This window comes from Nerophis ophidion, linkage group LG05 (genome assembly GCF_033978795.1).
Source record: "Nerophis ophidion isolate RoL-2023_Sa linkage group LG05, RoL_Noph_v1.0, whole genome shotgun sequence".
NCBI classification, from domain to species: domain Eukaryota; kingdom Metazoa; phylum Chordata; class Actinopteri; order Syngnathiformes; family Syngnathidae; genus Nerophis; species Nerophis ophidion.
The window spans coordinates 76404552-76422683 of record NC_084615.1 but is presented as its reverse complement, the minus strand read 5'-3'; the positions used below and the strand labels follow the sequence as shown (position 1 = coordinate 76422683).

Here is an 18132-nt window from a genome sequence, read left to right as displayed (position 1 = left end):
AGCATTAGAGCTGGCCCGCCGGTGTTATACAGAGTCAGTGCCGCTGTAACACCACATTCACCGCTAATACTCATACTTGCCAACCCTCCTAATTTTCCCGGTAGACTCCCGAAGTTCAGTGCCCCTCCCGAAAATCTCCCGGGGCAACCATTCTCCCGAATTTATCCCGATTTCCACCTGGACAACTATATTGGGGGCGTGCATTTAAGGCACTGCCTTTAGCGTTCTCTACAACCTGTCGTCACGTCCACTTTTCCTTCATACACACACACACACACACACAAGGCATACTTGGTCAACAGCCATACAGGTCACACTGAGGGTGGCCGTATAAACAACTTTAGCACTTTTACAAATATGCGCCACACTGTGAACCCACACCAAACAAGAATGACAAACACATTTCGGGTGAACATCCGCACCGTAACACAACAGAACAAATACCCAGAATCCCTTGCAGCACTAACTCTTCCGGGAAACTTCCAGCAAACTGACCAATAATTAACGTTTTATTCATGCATTTTCTCTTGCTACTTCAAGGCTTGAATGTTTGGTTCATTCATTATTATTTTATTTTCAAATGTATTATTAGCCTGTGGAAAAAAATGTATATTTACCTCAGAAGATTGCAAATAGAAAAAAAGGCATACAATTTTTATTTAAATTGTATTTGATATGCCATTGATATTTTTTTAATTATTATTATTATTATTAGAATCCGGATTTTGCATGTCACTAAAGTTATATAAGCCTTGCTTGTTCAATATTTAATGCAAAACATGTTTGGGTCCCTATTAAAAGGTTCATTTGTTCAACCTTGGCCCGCGGCTTTGTTCCGTTTAAAATTTTGGCCCACTCTGTATTTGAGTTTGACACCCCTGATATAGGTCATAAAATCTCAGCAACAAGCTGTAATATCTTACTGAGATCATTTAGGACCAAAACACTTAAAAGAAGTAAAACACTCTAACATAAAATCTGCTTGGTGAGAAGAATTATCTTATCGGACAAAAAATAAGCAAATATCACCCTTATTTGAGATATTTAATCTTACTTAGATTTCAGTTTTTGCAGTGTGAGTTTATTATCATTTTTTTATGAAAATATTTTTTATGAATGGACACGTGTCAAAAGTGTCATTTCAATACTGATCAAGTGCATTTGTCAGAAAACTAAATGAAGCTTATGGCAAGCAGAACAATTGTTATTTCAACTGTTTTCCCCTAAATAGGCATTTAAGCTATAAAGTGTGTTTTATCCAATTTCTGGATGAATCGATCATACTAATCGATAGGTTATTAGAATACTAATATAATCAATAGCTGTAGCCTTACATGAGAGCACAATAAGTGAAAATTGAAAAATGAAAAAAAAAAAAATGTCAGTGCCTCAACACGTCCCTGGTTAGCAGTGTCACTAAAATTACTTAAAAAAAAATTAATTTCTAAGTTACTTGTTACTTATGAAAATGTAATCTAATTACTAACAATTATTCTTCAGTAGATGTAATTAATTAGTAAGGAAAGTAATAAACGCATTACTTTTCTTTTAACTTTCATATAGATAGTGTATGCAGTTGAGGGATGTTTCATGAGAGAAGAGTGCGTACCTTTTAAAAAGGCAGTGCCTGTTGCTAGGTAAAGCGTGTCGTCGAAAAGGGTGCTCAAATTGGCCAGAGCGACCACTAGCTCAGCCTTGTTTGTTTGTTTTTGATTGATTTAAACTTTTATTAGTAAAAATTGCACAGTACAGTACATATTCCGTACAATTGACCACTAAATGGTAACACCCCAATAAGTTTTTATTAATTCATGGTAGTCTAACGACTGGAAGGAATCTGTTGACCGTAGCGCCTGTGGGTTGTTTTCACTGAGAATTAAAGTGTTTGAACGTGTGCCAATGGCCCTGTCTCTCCTTGTCCACATACGAGGCACTGTAGGATTATTATTGTTCGTGATTGCCACTTTATTGTGCATGTCTGTGTGTGTGTGTGTGTGTGTGTGTGTGTGTGTGTGTGTGTGTGTGTGTGTGTGTGGTGGCTGCCGCTTGCACTGGCAAAGAGTTAACTTACTGGGATTCTAAAGTGTGCCACGTTACATCAAAGTAAAGTACAAAAAAGTAATTAATTAGGTTACTCGCTAGTAGAAAAACCAGTAATGCCGTTTTTGGGAAAAAAGGCTGGTTAGGCTATATTGTTTCTTAAAATATAAGAATTAAAAGAACATTTTCCTACTCAATGATCTTGATAAAATCCTCTCAAAGAGTAGTAATTTACATAGGCTGAGTTTGAAATGCATTTAGGTGTCAAAGTGTACCTTTGAAAAAATACTTAAAAGTACCAGTAGAGTGGAAATACAAGTTGATTTTATATTTGTTTCATTGTATCAATTTAACCATATCCTATTGTATTTATATTACGCAAAGTATGTGAAAATACTGTCTAAAACGTCAAAAAATGCCACGTATTCAGTCAGCCATTTCGAATATTCTGCTCCGAACATTTTCCGTATTTCCCGTAGATTCTACATCACCGTAGCAACGCTTCTGCACTCTGACCATATTCTCAAATTAGTCATGCTGGAAGTACGAAAACATTACAAAGAAATGTGCTGTTTATCATTCACTATCCTTGTGTAAGACAAGAACACTTATGCCTGGCTTTTTGTGTGCATTCAAAATCGTAAATAAATAGCTAACAATTGATCCAGGGTCCTGTTTTACGCTCATTATACTCGCTCTAAAAACTTAAGGAAACCGCCAACAAATCTCTATCTACATGTCATGACCTGAAAATGTACCAAATATGAGTGATATTGTTATTATAAGCATCAACGCAGACGGACTATTATTTGCGGCGCATTGATATCAATGAGCTAATGCTATCAAACGCTGCTATTGTTGATTGCGTTTCATCTCAAACGTGCTAAAAGTATATTCTAGATTTGTGTCTAAAACGTCACAAAATGCCACGTATTCAGTCAGCCATTTCGAATATTCTGCTCCGAACACTTTCCGTATTTTCCGTAGATTCTACATCACCGTAGCAACGCTTCTGCACTCTGACCATATTCTCAGATTAGTCATGCTGGAAGTATGGAAAAATTAGAACGATACGTGCTGTTTATCATTCACTATCCTTGTGTAAGACAAGAACACATATGCTTGGCTTTTTGTGTGCATTCAAAATCGTAAATAAATAGCTAACAATTGATCCGGGGTCCTGTTTTACGCTCATTATACTCGCTCTAAAACTTAAGGAAACCGCCAACAAATCTCTATCTAAGTGGCATGACCTGAAAATGTACCAAATATGAGTGATATTGTTATTATAAGCATCAACGCAGACAGACTATTTTTTGCGGCGCATTGATATCAATGAGCTAATGCTATCAAACGCTGCCATTGTTGATTGCATTTCATCTCAAACGTGCTAAAAGTAAATTCTAGATTTGTTTCTAAAACGTCACAAAATGCCACGTATTCAGTCAGCCATTTCGAATATTCTGCTCCGAACACTTTCCGTATTTTCCGTAGATTCTACATCACCGTAGCAACGCTTCTGCACTCTGACCATATTCTCAGATTAGTCATGCTGGAAGTATGGAAAAATTAGAACGATACGTGCTGTTTATCATTCACTATCCTTGTGTAAGACAAGAACACATATGCTTGGCTTTTTGTGTGCATTCAAAATCGTAAATAAATAGCTAACAATTGATCCGGGGTCCTGTTTTACGCTCATTATACTCGCTCTAAAAACTTAAGGAAACCGCCAACAAATCTCTATCTAAGTGGCATGACCTGAAAATGTACCAAATATGAGTGATATTGTTATTATAAGCATCAACGCAGACGGACTATTTTTTGCGGCGCATTGATATCAATGAGCTAATGCTATCAAACGCTGCTATTGTTGATTGCGTTTCATCTCAAACGTGCTAAAAGTATATTCTAGATTTGTGTCTAAAACGTCACAAAATGCCACGTATTCAGTCAGCCATTTCGAATATTCTGCTCCGAACACTTTCCGTATTTTCCGTAGATTCTACATCACCGTAGCAACGCTTCTGCACTCTGACCATATTCTCAGATTAGTCATGCTGGAAGTATGGAAAAATTAGAACGATACGTGCTGTTTATCATTCACTATCCTTGTGTAAGACAAGAACACATATGCCTGGCTTTTTGTGTGCATTCAAAATCGTAAATAAATAGCTAACAATTGATCCAGGGTCCTGTTTTACGCTCATTATACTCGCTCTAAAAACTTAAGGAAACCGCCAACAAATCTCTATCTACATGTCATGACCTGAAAATGTACCAAATATGAGTGATATTGTTATTATAAGCATCAACGCAGACGGACTATTATTTGCGGCGCATTGATATCAATGAGCTAATGCTATCAAACGCTGCTATTGTTGATTGCGTTTCATCTCAAACGTGCTAAAAGTATATTCTAGATTTGTGTCTAAAACGTCACAAAATGCCACGTATTCAGTCAGCCATTTCGAATATTCTGCTCCGAACACTTTCCGTATTTTCCGTAGATTCTACATCACCGTAGCAACGCTTCTGCACTCTGACCATATTCTCAGATTAGTCATGCTGGAAGTATGGAAAAATTAGAACGATACGTGCTGTTTATCATTCACTATCCTTGTGTAAGACAAGAACACATATGCTTGGCTTTTTGTGTGCATTCAAAATCGTAAATAAATAGCTAACAATTGATCCGGGGTCCTGTTTTACGCTCATTATACTCGCTCTAAAACTTAAGGAAACCGCCAACAAATCTCTATCTAAGTGGCATGACCTGAAAATGTACCAAATATGAGTGATATTGTTATTATAAGCATCAACGCAGACAGACTATTTTTTGCGGCGCATTGATATCAATGAGCTAATGCTATCAAACGCTGCCATTGTTGATTGCATTTCATCTCAAACGTGCTAAAAGTAAATTCTAGATTTGTTTCTAAAACGTCACAAAATGCCACGTATTCAGTCAGCCATTTCGAATATTCTGCTCCGAACACTTTCAGTATTTTCCGTAGATTCTACATCACCGTAGCAACGCTTCTGCACTCTGACCATATTCTCAGATTAGTCATGCTGGAAGTATGGAAAAATTAGAACGATACGTGCTGTTTATCATTCACTATCCTTGTGTAAGACAAGAACACATATGCTTGGCTTTTTGTGTGCATTCAAAATCGTAAATAAATAGCTAACAATTGATCCGGGGTCCTGTTTTACGCTCATTATACTCGCTCTAAAAACTTAAGGAAACCGCCAACAAATCTCTATCTAAGTGGCATGACCTGAAAATGTACCAAATATGAGTGATATTGTTATTATAAGCATCAACGCAGACGGACTATTTTTTGCGGCGCATTGATATCAATGAGCTAATGCTATCAAACGCTGCTATTGTTGATTGCGTTTCATCTCAAACGTGCTAAAAGTATATTCTAGATTTGTGTCTAAAACGTCACAAAATGCCACGTATTCAGTCAGCCATTTCGAATATTCTGCTCCGAACACTTTCCGTATTTTCCGTAGATTCTACATCACCGTAGCAACGCTTCTGCACTCTGACCATATTCTCAGATTAGTCATGCTGGAAGTATGGAAAAATTAGAACGATACGTGCTGTTTATCATTCACTATCCTTGTGTAAGACAAGAACACATATGCTTGGCTTTTTGTGTGCATTCAAAATCGTAAATAAATAGCTAACAATTGATCCGGGGTCCTGTTTTACGCTCATTATACTCGCTCTAAAACTTAAGGAAACCGCCAACAAATCTCTATCTAAGTGGCATGACCTGAAAATGTACCAAATATGAGTGATATTGTTATTATAAGCATCAACGCAGACAGACTATTTTTTGCGGCGCATTGATATCAATGAGCTAATGCTATCAAACGCTGCCATTGTTGATTGCATTTCATCTCAAACGTGCTAAAAGTAAATTCTAGATTTGTTTCTAAAACGTCACAAAATGCCACGTATTCAGTCAGCCATTTCGAATATTCTGCTCCGAACACTTTCCGTATTTTCCGTAGATTCTACATCACCGTAGCAACGCTTCTGCACTCTGACCATATTCTCAGATTAGTCATGCTGGAAGTATGGAAAAATTAGAACGATACGTGCTGTTTATCATTCACTATCCTTGTGTAAGACAAGAACACATATGCTTGGCTTTTTGTGTGCATTCAAAATCGTAAATAAATAGCTAACAATTGATCCGGGGTCCTGTTTTACGCTCATTATACTCGCTCTAAAAACTTAAGGAAACCGCCAACAAATCTCTATCTAAGTGGCATGACCTGAAAATGTACCAAATATGAGTGATATTGTTATTATAAGCATCAACGCAGACGGACTATTTTTTGCGGCGCATTGATATCAATGAGCTAATGCTATCAAACGCTGCTATTGTTGATTGCGTTTCATCTCAAACGTGCTAAAAGTATATTCTAGATTTGTGTCTAAAACGTCACAAAATGCCACGTATTCAGTCAGCCATTTCGAATATTCTGCTCCGAACACTTTCCGTATTTTCCGTAGATTCTACATCACCGTAGCAACGCTTCTGCACTCTGACCATATTCTCAGATTAGTCATGCTGGAAGTATGGAAAAATTAGAACGATACGTGCTGTTTATCATTCACTATCCTTGTGTAAGACAAGAACACATATGCCTGGCTTTTTGTGTGCATTCAAAATCGTAAATAAATAGCTAACAATTGATCCAGGGTCCTGTTTTACGCTCATTATACTCGCTCTAAAAACTTAAGGAAACCGCCAACAAATCTCTATCTACATGTCATGACCTGAAAATGTACCAAATATGAGTGATATTGTTATTATAAGCATCAACGCAGACGGACTATTATTTGCGGCGCATTGATATCAATGAGCTAATGCTATCAAACGCTGCTATTGTTGATTGCGTTTCATCTCAAACGTGCTAAAAGTATATTCTAGATTTGTGTCTAAAACGTCACAAAATGCCACGTATTCAGTCAGCCATTTCGAATATTCTGCTCCGAACACTTTCCGTATTTTCCGTAGATTCTACATCACCGTAGCAACGCTTCTGCACTCTGACCATATTCTCAGATTAGTCATGCTGGAAGTATGGAAAAATTAGAACGATACGTGCTGTTTATCATTCACTATCCTTGTGTAAGACAAGAACACATATGCCTGGCTTTTTGTGTGCATTCAAAATCGTAAATAAATAGCTAACAATTGATCCGGGGTCCTGTTTTACGCTCATTATACTCGCTCTAAAACTTAAGGAAACCGCCAACAAATCTCTATCTAAGTGGCATGACCTGAAAATGTACCAAATATGAGTGATATTGTTATTATAAGCATCAACGCAGACAGACTATTTTTTGCGGCGCATTGATATCAATGAGCTAATGCTATCAAACGCTGCCATTGTTGATTGCATTTCATCTCAAACGTGCTAAAAGTAAATTCTAGATTTGTTTCTAAAACGTCACAAAATGCCACGAATTCAGTCAGCCATTTCGAATATTCTGCTCCGAACACTTTCCGTATTTTCCGTAGATTCTACATCACCGTAGCAACGCTTCTGCACTCTGACCATATTCTCAGATTAGTCATGCTGGAAGTATGGAAAAATTAGAACGATACGTGCTGTTTATCATTCACTATCCTTGTGTAAGACAAGAACACATATGCTTGGCTTTTTGTGTGCATTCAAAATCGTAAATAAATAGCTAACAATTGATCCGGGGTCCTGTTTTACGCTCATTATACTCGCTCTAAAACTTAAGGAAACCGCCAACAAATCTCTATCTAAGTGGCATGACCTGAAAATGTACCAAATATGAGTGATATTGTTATTATAAGCATCAACGCAGACAGACTATTTTTTGCGGCGCATTGATATCAATGAGCTAATGCTATCAAACGCTGCCATTGTTGATTGCATTTCATCTCAAACGTGCTAAAAGTAAATTCTAGATTTGTTTCTAAAACGTCACAAAATGCCACGAATTCAGTCAGCCATTTCGAATATTCTGCTCCGAACACTTTCCGTATTTTCCGTAGATTCTACATCACCGTAGCAACGCTTCTGCACTCTGACCATATTCTCAGATTAGTCATGCTGGAAGTATGGAAAAATTAGAACGATACGTGCTGTTTATCATTCACTATCCTTGTGTAAGACAAGAACACATATGCTTGGCTTTTTGTGTGCATTCAAAATCGTAAATAAATAGCTAACAATTGATCCGGGGTCCTGTTTTACGCTCATTATACTCGCTCTAAAAACTTAAGGAAACCGCCAACACATCTCTATCTACATGTCATGACCTGAAAATGTACCAAATATGAGTGATATTATTATAAGCATCAACGCAGACGGACTATTATTTGCGGCGCATTGATATCAATGAGCTAATGCTATCAAACGCTGCTATTGTTGATTGCGTTTCATCTCAAACGTGCTAAAAGTATATTCTAGATTTGTGTCTAAAACGTCACAAAATGCCACGTATTCAGTCAGCCATTTCGAATATTCTGCTCCGAACACTTTCCGTATTTTCCGTAGATTCTACATCACCGTAGCAACGCTTCTGCACTCTGACCATATTCTCAGATTAGTCATGCTGGAAGTATGGAAAAATTAGAACGATACGTGCTGTTTATCATTCACTATCCTTGTGTAAGACAAGAACACATATGCTTGGCTTTTTGTGTGCATTCAAAATCGTAAATAAATAGCTAACAATTGATCCGGGGTCCTGTTTTACGCTCATTATACTCGCTCTAAAAACTTAAGGAAACCGCCAACAAATCTCTATCTACATGTCATGACCTGAAAATGTACCAAATATGAGTGATATTGTTATTATAAGCATCAACGCAGACGGACTATTTTTTGCGGCGCATTGATATCAATGAGCTAATGCTATCAAACGCTGCTATTGTTGATTGCGTTTCATCTCAAACGTGCTAAAAGTAAATTCTAGATTTGTTTCTAAAACGTCACAAAATGCCACGTATTCAGTCAGCCATTTCGAATATTCTGCTCCGAACATTTTCCGTTTTTCCCGTAGATTCTACATCACCGTAGCAACGCTTCTGCACTCTGACCATATTCTCAGATTAGTCATGCTGGAAGTATGACTATAGCGTCACGATAAAGCTGTATCTGGGTAACAGTCGGCTTCTAAAATGTATTGCTCATCCTCTGTATGTTCAGGCTCAAAAATATAAGGTCTTTGATCATAATTTTTCCCAAACTAATCATTGTTGGCTCTCACAAAGTTTCCTTGATTAGCATTGTTGTTGACGGGGAAAGGGATCATTGGCTACTCCTGCCATGTCACGCGATCACTTGACTGGCATCCTCATTATCTCACAAAATCATATCTATTTATTCGCAAACTTTGGAAGACTTTTGGTGTCATAAATCAGATATATATGATACTAGCTTCAATATAGAGGCAACTTGTTCTTCCACTTTACTGGTACTTTAACAGGTCCAGATTTAATGACCTATGTTTGCACAACCACACCATTTTTTATGATTTAGTGATTAAATCAATATTAAAATGAATACCAAAATTAACATACAGACAATCAAATGTACTGAAACTTGACAAGCTCCTGTTATGATCCGCCACCGGGATCATATATTGTTTTGGTTTTTGAGTCCTTTTTGTGTTTTGCCGATCGTTTTGGACTCTTCCCTAAAGAGGGGGGTACTGTTATGATCCGCCACCCGGATCATATATTGTTTTGGTTTTTGAGTCCTTTTGTGTTTTGCCGATCGTTTTGGACTCTTCCTGTAGTTAGTTTTTGCACTTCCTGTTTTAGCTTGTTACCATGGTTTCGCTTTTGTTCTACCTGCTATGCTTTTTGACGCACACCTATGGTAATTGTTTGCTTTAGTATTTATGCCTGCTTTTGCACTTTGTTCAGGCTGGATCTTTTGTTTGCCTCATGCAACAATCACTTTGGTATATCTTGTATGTCTTTACTAGTGCTAAGTCTCACCTTAGCTTTTCGTAAAGACATACAAGATATACCAACGTGATTGTTGCATGTGGAAAACTAAGTATCCAGACTGAACAAAAGGTAAAAGTAGGGATAAATACTAAAGCAAACAATTACACTAGGTGTGTCAAAAAGCATAGCAGGTGGAACAAATGCAAAACCATGGTAACAAGGTAAAACAGTAAGCGCAAAAACTAAGAACAGGGAAAGTCCAAAAGGATCGGCAATCCAATCCATGCACATCTTCCTCTTGCAAGGCAGCACAAGCACTCGCTCATCTCTCACACTCATGTCAAGAATGATCCGGGTCCCATTAACACTTTGACTTGGGACTTGAATGGCTCTGGTATTGGCGGCTTTGGTAGGACATACCGCCCCCCTTCTCTTCCATTTCATTCCATGAGCTTTTTTTTTTTTGTTTTGTTTGGTTTACATACCTCCTTTTCTACACATTTTCTTGTTGGGTTTCCTGGCACATTCCTTGGATATTCTTTTGACTGTAAAATGAATGGGGAAAAAAAAACTACAAAATAACAGAGAGCTCTGGAAAAGATATCGCAGGTGACATGCAACAACTCAAACTTGGGTCAGACTTCCCATTGTCACCCCGGCTTCCCTCCCACCCAGTCATCAACAAGAACAACAGAGGACCTGTTGAGAAAGTAACTGAGGGTGGTTTTTTTGGGTTTTTTTGCAGAAATATTCCAAAATGGTGGAATGAATTTGCTGCATCCTGGGACACAGGAAGCCCATATTCACATGCACTTCTATTTAAGACCCGTTACGCATATGCTTTAATGAATTGAAGTCATTGGGAAATTTCAATCATTTCCCCAGTAAGATTGTGCCCAAATAGTGGCTTTATAATAAAATCCTAATCCTTTAGTTGTTTTTTTCCTAGCACAAAATCTCCATTTGAAGAGGAGAGTAAAGGGTCTTACATAGGTCAGGCTGATGCCACAGGCCTCTCATGTACCAGACAGAACATTTCACCAACCCTAAAAATAAAATCATTCACTCACGAGGCAAGCTACAGATCACTAATCTCTAATATCCCGGAGACAGTCAAGACAGTGAGGCTAGGAAAGTGCATAACCAATTTCCCCCTTCTTTCATTAAAACTGTTTTTGTCACTGCAAAACGACATTTTTGTCATCAAAAGAGGAACCTCTACCAGTGGCATGGAAGGGGAGAGTTGATGGAAAAGACTAAACATGGCAGGTTGGGATGATTGACACGGACTCAGCATGCGCCAGACAACAGGTCATGCTTCGCGCAAAAGACAAAAAAAGAAGTAAAGTAAGAAGAGACAGAGAGAGGGAGAAGTGTCTCGGTTCTGTCGTTGGACAAACTCACCATCCTCTGTCGGAACGTAGATGTTCAGATAAAGACAATCCTCGTGTTGATCCTGTATGTAGGTGGTAACTATATCCAGGTTGTAGGTGAACCATATTGGCATCATGATCTCTGGCACGGCGTTGTGTATATTTTGGGGGCAGACTGGAGCAAAGTGGGTGGCGTTCTTGATCCCTGACCAGGAGGACGGAGGCTCGGGAGGCATGAAGCGTTTTTCCCCCACCGGGGAAGCGGCGTACGGGACCCCCAAATACTGGTCCACCGGTCCCAGGATCTCACTGGGCAGGGGCACCCTCACCCCTCGGAGTTTGCCATACTGCGTGTTCACAGTGGGGTGGTAGCTTTGGCCTCTCACCACCGCGAGGCACCAGCAGAAAGTCAACACCCACAAGGACGCGATGAAATCGGGGCAACTCTGGGCTCCGTGCCAGTTCTGCGAGGGGGGTACCGCTTCTCCTCGGCAAACACCACATGGTCCTTGCGAGCGAGTGCAACATGCGAGCCAGAGCACCCGCTCAGCAAATACACTTTCCTGCGCCTTGGCTTATAGGTGACGTCCAACCGCGGGTAGATTGATCATCAGCTGGTATACTGGACCCGAATGGCTTGGAGATGATGAGAAACAGTTCTGCAGCTCCTCCTCAGAGAGGTCCTTGTTGGCCGCTCTCTCCTCGCTTGTCAGAGCTTCTATCCGGTGCTACAAAAGAAGAAGACAGGAGAATTAATGACAGCTCCCTGACAGCCCACCAGTGTGCGTCCTTCTGCTTTAAGTCAGTCATATTTATTGACTGCTGCAGTCCCTTTGAGTCCTGACTTAAAAGAGCCCACATAGCAATAGTTCTTCCAAACAATCAAGTCACTTAGATGTCGCAATTAACTTCTGTCGGATTTCTGTTTAATAACCCTGCTATCATCAAGAGGTATATATCCCCTCCGCTCCCAAGAACAAACTTTAATTACAAACCCCGTTTCCATATACGTTGGGAAATTGCGTTAGATGTAAATATAAACAGAATACAATGATTTGCAAATCCTTTTCAACCCATATTCAATTGAATGCACTACAAAGACAACATATTTGATGTTCAAACTCATAAACTGTTATTTAACTTAGAATTTCATAGCTGCAACATGTGCCAAAGTAGTTGGGAAAGGGCATGTTCACCACTGTGTTACATCACCTTTTCTTTTAACAACACTCAATAAATGTTTGGGAACTGAGGAAACTAATTGTTGAAGCTTTGAAAGTGGAATTCTTTCCCATTCTTGTTTTATGTAGAGCTTCAGTCGTTCAACAGTCCGGTGTCTCCGCTGTCGTATTTTACGCTTCATAATGCGCCACACATTTTCGATGGGAGACAGGTCTGGACTGCAGGCGGGTCAGGAAAGTACCCGCACTCTTTTTTTTAACAAAGCCAGGCTGTTGTAACACGTGCTGAATGTGGCTTGGCGTTGTCTTGCTGAAATAAGCAAGACAACGCTCATGAAAAAGACGTTGCTTAGATGGCAGCATATGTTGTTCCAAAACCTGTATGTACCTTTCAGCATTAATGGTACCTTCACAGATGTGTAAGTTACCCATGCCTTGGGCACTAATGCACCCCCATACCATCACAGATGCTGGCTTCTTAACTTTGCGTCGAAAACAGTCTGGATGGTTCGCTTCCCCTTTGGTCCGGATAACACAATGTCGAATATTTCCAAAAACAATTTGAAATGTGGACTCGTCAGACCACAGAACACTTTTCAACTGTGGATCAGTCCATCTTAGATGATCTCGGGCCCAAAGAAGCCGGCGGCGTTTCTGGATGTTGTTGATAAATGGCTTTCGCTTTGCATAGTAGTGCTCTAATGTGCAATTACAGATGTAGCGACGAACTGTTTTTAGTGACAGTGGTTTTCTGAAGTGTTCCTCAGCCAATGTGGTGATATCCTTTAGAGACTGATGTCGGTTTTTGATACAGTGCCATCTGAGGGATCAAAGGTCACAATCTTTCAATGTTGGTTTCCGGCCATGCCGCTTACATGGAGTGATTTCTCCAGATTCTATAAACCTTTTGATGAAATTATGGACCATAGATGTTGAAATCCCTAAATTTCTTGCAATTGCATTTTGAGAAACGTTGTTCTTGAACTTTTTGACTATTTGCTCACGCAGTTGTGGACAAAGGGGTGTACCTCGCCCCATCCTTTCTTGTGAAAGACTTAGCATTTTTTGGGAAGCTGCTTTTATACCCAATCATGGCACCCACCTGTTCCCAATTAGCCTGCACACCTGTGGGATGTTCCAAATAAGTGTTGGATGAGCATTCCTCAACTTTATCAGTATAAATTGCCACCTTTACCAAATTATTTGTCACGTGTTGCTGGCATCAAATTCTAAAGTTAATGATTTGCAAAAAAAAAAAATGTTTATCAGTTTGAACATCAAATATGTTGTCTTTGTAGCATATTCAACTGAATATGGGTTGAAAATGATTTGCAAATCATTGTATTCTGTTTATATTTACATCTAACACAATTTCCCAACTCATATGGGAACGGGGTTTGTAGAAGGAAAAATTGCATCCGCGGGAACATAGTCAAGTGATGAAGAATTCATGCTCTGCTTCATGCAAAGTCGCAATTTCTACGTCTCCCTTTGGTGTAGATATGAACAATTTAGAGTCTGACTCCCCCTGGTCTCGTAGAACATGGAGGAGGATGTACAGTAGCTAGGCAGTGAGGCTTCTTCCTGTGACAGTTATGTAAATAAGTGTTTTTCAACCTTTTTTGAGCCAAGGCATTGAAAAAATCCAGAGGCCCACCACCAACGTAAATTCTTAAAAAAACGAAACTCAGTTTACAGTACAAAAGGCGTTGTCGCAATTGTTGGATATGAATTCAAACCATAATATAGCTCTTGTCTCAAAGTTGGTGTCACGACCTGTCACATCACGTCATGACTTATTTTGATTTTTTTGCTGTTTCAATCAATCAATCAATGTTTACTTATATAGCCCTAAATCACTAGTGTCTCAAAGGGCTGCACAAACCACTACGACATCCTCGGTAGGCCCACATAAGGGCAAGGAAAACTCACACCCAGTGGGACATCAGTGACAATGATGACTATGAGAACCTTGGAGAGGAGGAAAGCAATGGATGTCGAGCGGGTCTAACATGATACTGTGAAAGTTCAATCCATAATGGATCCAACACAGTCGCGAGAGTCCAGTTCAAAGCGGATCCGACACAGCAGCGAGAGTCCCGTTCACAGCGGAGCCAGAAGGAAACCATCCCAAGCGGAGGCGGATCAGCAGCGCAGAGATGTCCCCAGCCGATACACAGGCGAGCAATACATGGCCACCGGATCGGACCGGACCCCCTCCACAAGGGAGAGTGGGACATAGGAGAAAAAGAAAAGAAACGGCAGATCAACTGGTCTAAAATGGGAGTCTATTTAAAGGCTAGAGTATACAAATGAGTTTTAAGGTGCTTCTACTGAGGTGGCATCTCGAACTTTTACCGGGAGGGCTTTCCAGAGTACTGGAGCCCGAAATGAAAACTCTCTATAGCCCGCAGACTTTTTTTGGGCTTTGGGAATCACTAATAAGCCGGAGTCCTTTGAACGCAGATTTCTTGCCGGGACATATGGTACAATACAATCGGCAAGATAGGCTGGAGCTAGACCGTGTAGTATTTTATACGTAAGTAGTAAAACCTTAAAGTCACATCTTAAGTGCACAGGAAGCCATTGCAGGTGAGCCAGTACAGGCGTAATGTGATCAAACTTTCCTGTTCTTGTCAAAAGTCTAGCAGCCGCATTTTGTATCAACTGTAATCTTTTAATGCTAGACATGGGGAGACCCGAAAATAATACGTTACAGTAATCGAGACGAGGCGTAACAAACGCATGGATAATGATCTCGGCGTCTTTAGTGGACAAAATGGAGCGAATTTTAGCGATATTACGGCGATGAAAGAAGGCCGTTTTAGTAACGCTTTTAATATGTGAGAGTTGGGTCGAAGATAATACCCAGATTCCCTGTGTGTAGTGTTTCAATTCTTGTCTCGCGCTCCTATTTTGGTGGCTATTTCTCTTTTTTTGGTATATTCCAGTAGCAGTTTCATGTCCTCCTTTGAGCGATATTTCCCGCATCTACTTTTTTTTTTTTTTGCCATCAACAATATTTTCGTTGTTTTTATCCTTCTTTGTGGGGACATCGTTGATTGTCATGTCATGTTCGGATGTACATCGTGGACGCCGTCTTTGCTCCGCAGTAAGTCTTTGCTGTCGTCCAGCGTTCTGTTTTTGTTTACTTTGCAGCCAGTTCAATTTTAGGTTTGTTTTCCACAGCCATCCCTAAGCTTCAATGCCTTTTTAGGGGCACTCGCCTTATGTTTATTTTTGGTCTAAGCATTAAATATGACATTTATTTATAAATCAATCAAACGTTTATTTCTATAGCCCTAAATCACCAGTGTCTCAAAGGGCTGCACAAACCACAACATCATCGGTAGAGCCCACATAAGGGCAAGGAAAACTCACCCCATTGGAACGTCGGTGACAGTGACAATGATGACTATGGGAAACCTTGGAGAGGATCGCATATGTGGGCAACCCCCGCCCCCGAAAAAAATGACCAAATAGCTACCTGCTGCCACCTACTGATATGGAAGAGTATTACACGGTTACTCTGCCGAGCTCCGGGCAGCTCCGACACTCAACAACGGCACTTTATATACGGATAAAAAAAGGATTTTTTTTTTAACCCAAATAGGTGAAATTACATCATCTCCCACGGCACACTAGACTGTATCTCGCGGCACACCTGTGCGCCGCGGCGCAGCGGTTGAAAAGCACTGCTGTATACAATCAATTCCCAGGGTGAATGAAGTAGTGGTGCCCGGGATAACGCCTACCTGCACACCGCCTGATCAATTTTCAATTTCTGCAGCTTAAAGCCAGCCCCGTCATCCCGCAACATTTGCTCTAAAAAGAAAAGCCAACATTTAAGAGAGGATATCGCTTTCCAGAGATGGTTTTCAGGTGATTTAGAATGCTTCAGCAGTCTTTGAGGCTCGATTGGCCAGCTGCAGGCCGTGTGGCTGGAGCGTGGATCCATATATATATTATGGACGCTCCAGATGAGCCTATCTACGTAAAAGACATGCACATGAGGAACTATTACGCTTAAAAAAAAAAAAAAAAAACTCCTAACACAGAGCACCTACTAACTAAAAATACATAAAAGCAGCCTCCCCCCCCCCACCCTCGTATCCAATCTGTGGATTAAGAGGCAAGCACAGCTAGGGGCCAAGTGTTGATAAAGGATTATACCAGAAAAGTTACAGTGCATCTCACTAAAGTACCTATGGAGGAAGCTTGAAGACTGTATTTCCCTTCATATTATTCAAATCAACATAAAGAGCATCTACCAACAGCAAGAGGTAACCCAGTTTTTCCCACACAGTTTACGTTGAAACACCTACAAAAAGGGCCAAAGACACATAATTGTAATCAGGCTTAATCAATCAATCAATCAATCAATGTTTATTTATATAGCCCCAAATCACAAATGTCTCAAAGGACTGCACAAATCATTACGACTACAACATCCTCGGAAGAACCCACAAAAGGGCAAGGAAAACTCACACCCAGTGGGCAGGGAGAATTCAGATCCAGTGGGACGCCAGTGACAATGCTGACTATGAGAAACCTTGGAGAGGACCTCAGATGTGGGCAACCCCCCCCCCCCTCTAGGGGACCGAAAGCAATGGATGTCGAGCGGGTCTAACATGATACTGTGAAAGTTCAATCCATAGTGGCTCCAACACAGCCGCGAGAGTTCAGTCCAAAGCGGATCCAAGACAGCAGCGAGAGTCCCGTCCACAGGAAACCATCTCAAGTGGAGGCGGATCAGCAGTGTAGAGATGTCCCCAATCGATACAGGCGAGCGGTCCATCCTGGGTCTAGACTCTGGACAGCCAGTACTTCATCCATGGTCATCGGACCGGACCCCCTCCACAAGGGAGGGGGGGACATAGGAGAAAGAAAAGAAGCGGCAAATCAACTGGTCTAAAAAGGAGGTCTATTTAAAGGCTAGAGTATACAGATGAGTTTTAAGGTGAGACTTAAATGCTTCTACTGAGGTAGCATCTCGAACTGTTACCGGTAGGGCATTCCAGAGTACTGGAGCCCGAATACAGATCATGTTAAACTCCTATGTATTTGTATTATTTATTGTGTTGTCTTATATTCTAATTCAATCAACCAATAGGTCTTAATTACAAGTGTATCAAAAGGGCTGCACAAGCCACAACAACATCCTTGGCTCAGATCCCACAACAGGGCAAGGAAAAACTCAACCCAATAGGATACAATGAGAAACCTTGAAGCTGACCGCAGATGTGTTAATTATCCAATATTATTACTACTATTCTTTCAATGTTGCAATTGTATTACCTTATAATTATTCATTTATAATATAGATTTTATATTACATACAGTTTATCAAATGCTTCATTCAGTTTTTAAAATGTCGTTAATTGGAGTTAATCTCCAGTGTGGACGCCTCAAACGTGGTGTTTTTTTTTTTTTCCTCAAATCCCCAGTGACATGACATGTTTGTTTTTGTTGTTGTCAATAGTGCGTGTGCGTGTGTGTGTTTTCTTGTATTTCTACCCTTCTTGAGACACGGAAAAGGAAAAGTAACTTCCATATAAAGACCGGTGA

General features: G+C 40.1%; 1 protein-coding gene across 3 annotated transcripts in view; it reads right to left on the bottom strand.

Annotated features, from left to right (window-relative positions):
• nlgn3a (neuroligin 3a) overlaps nt 1–18132 on the bottom strand; it is a 743972-nt gene that overhangs the window by 582898 nt on the left and 142942 nt on the right. For 2 of the 3 annotated variants that reach the window (XM_061901991.1, XM_061901993.1), the window contains 2 exons: nt 11415–12111; nt 10496–10555 (listed from right to left, as the gene is read on the bottom strand). In XM_061901991.1, the coding sequence (XP_061757975.1) occupies nt 10496–10555; nt 11415–11619 (265 nt within the window). In that variant the 5' untranslated portion in view covers nt 11620–12111. Of the gene's footprint in view, nt 1–10495; nt 10556–11414; nt 12112–18132 lie in introns of those variants that run through there. The other variant, XM_061901994.1, reaches the window with a different exon arrangement.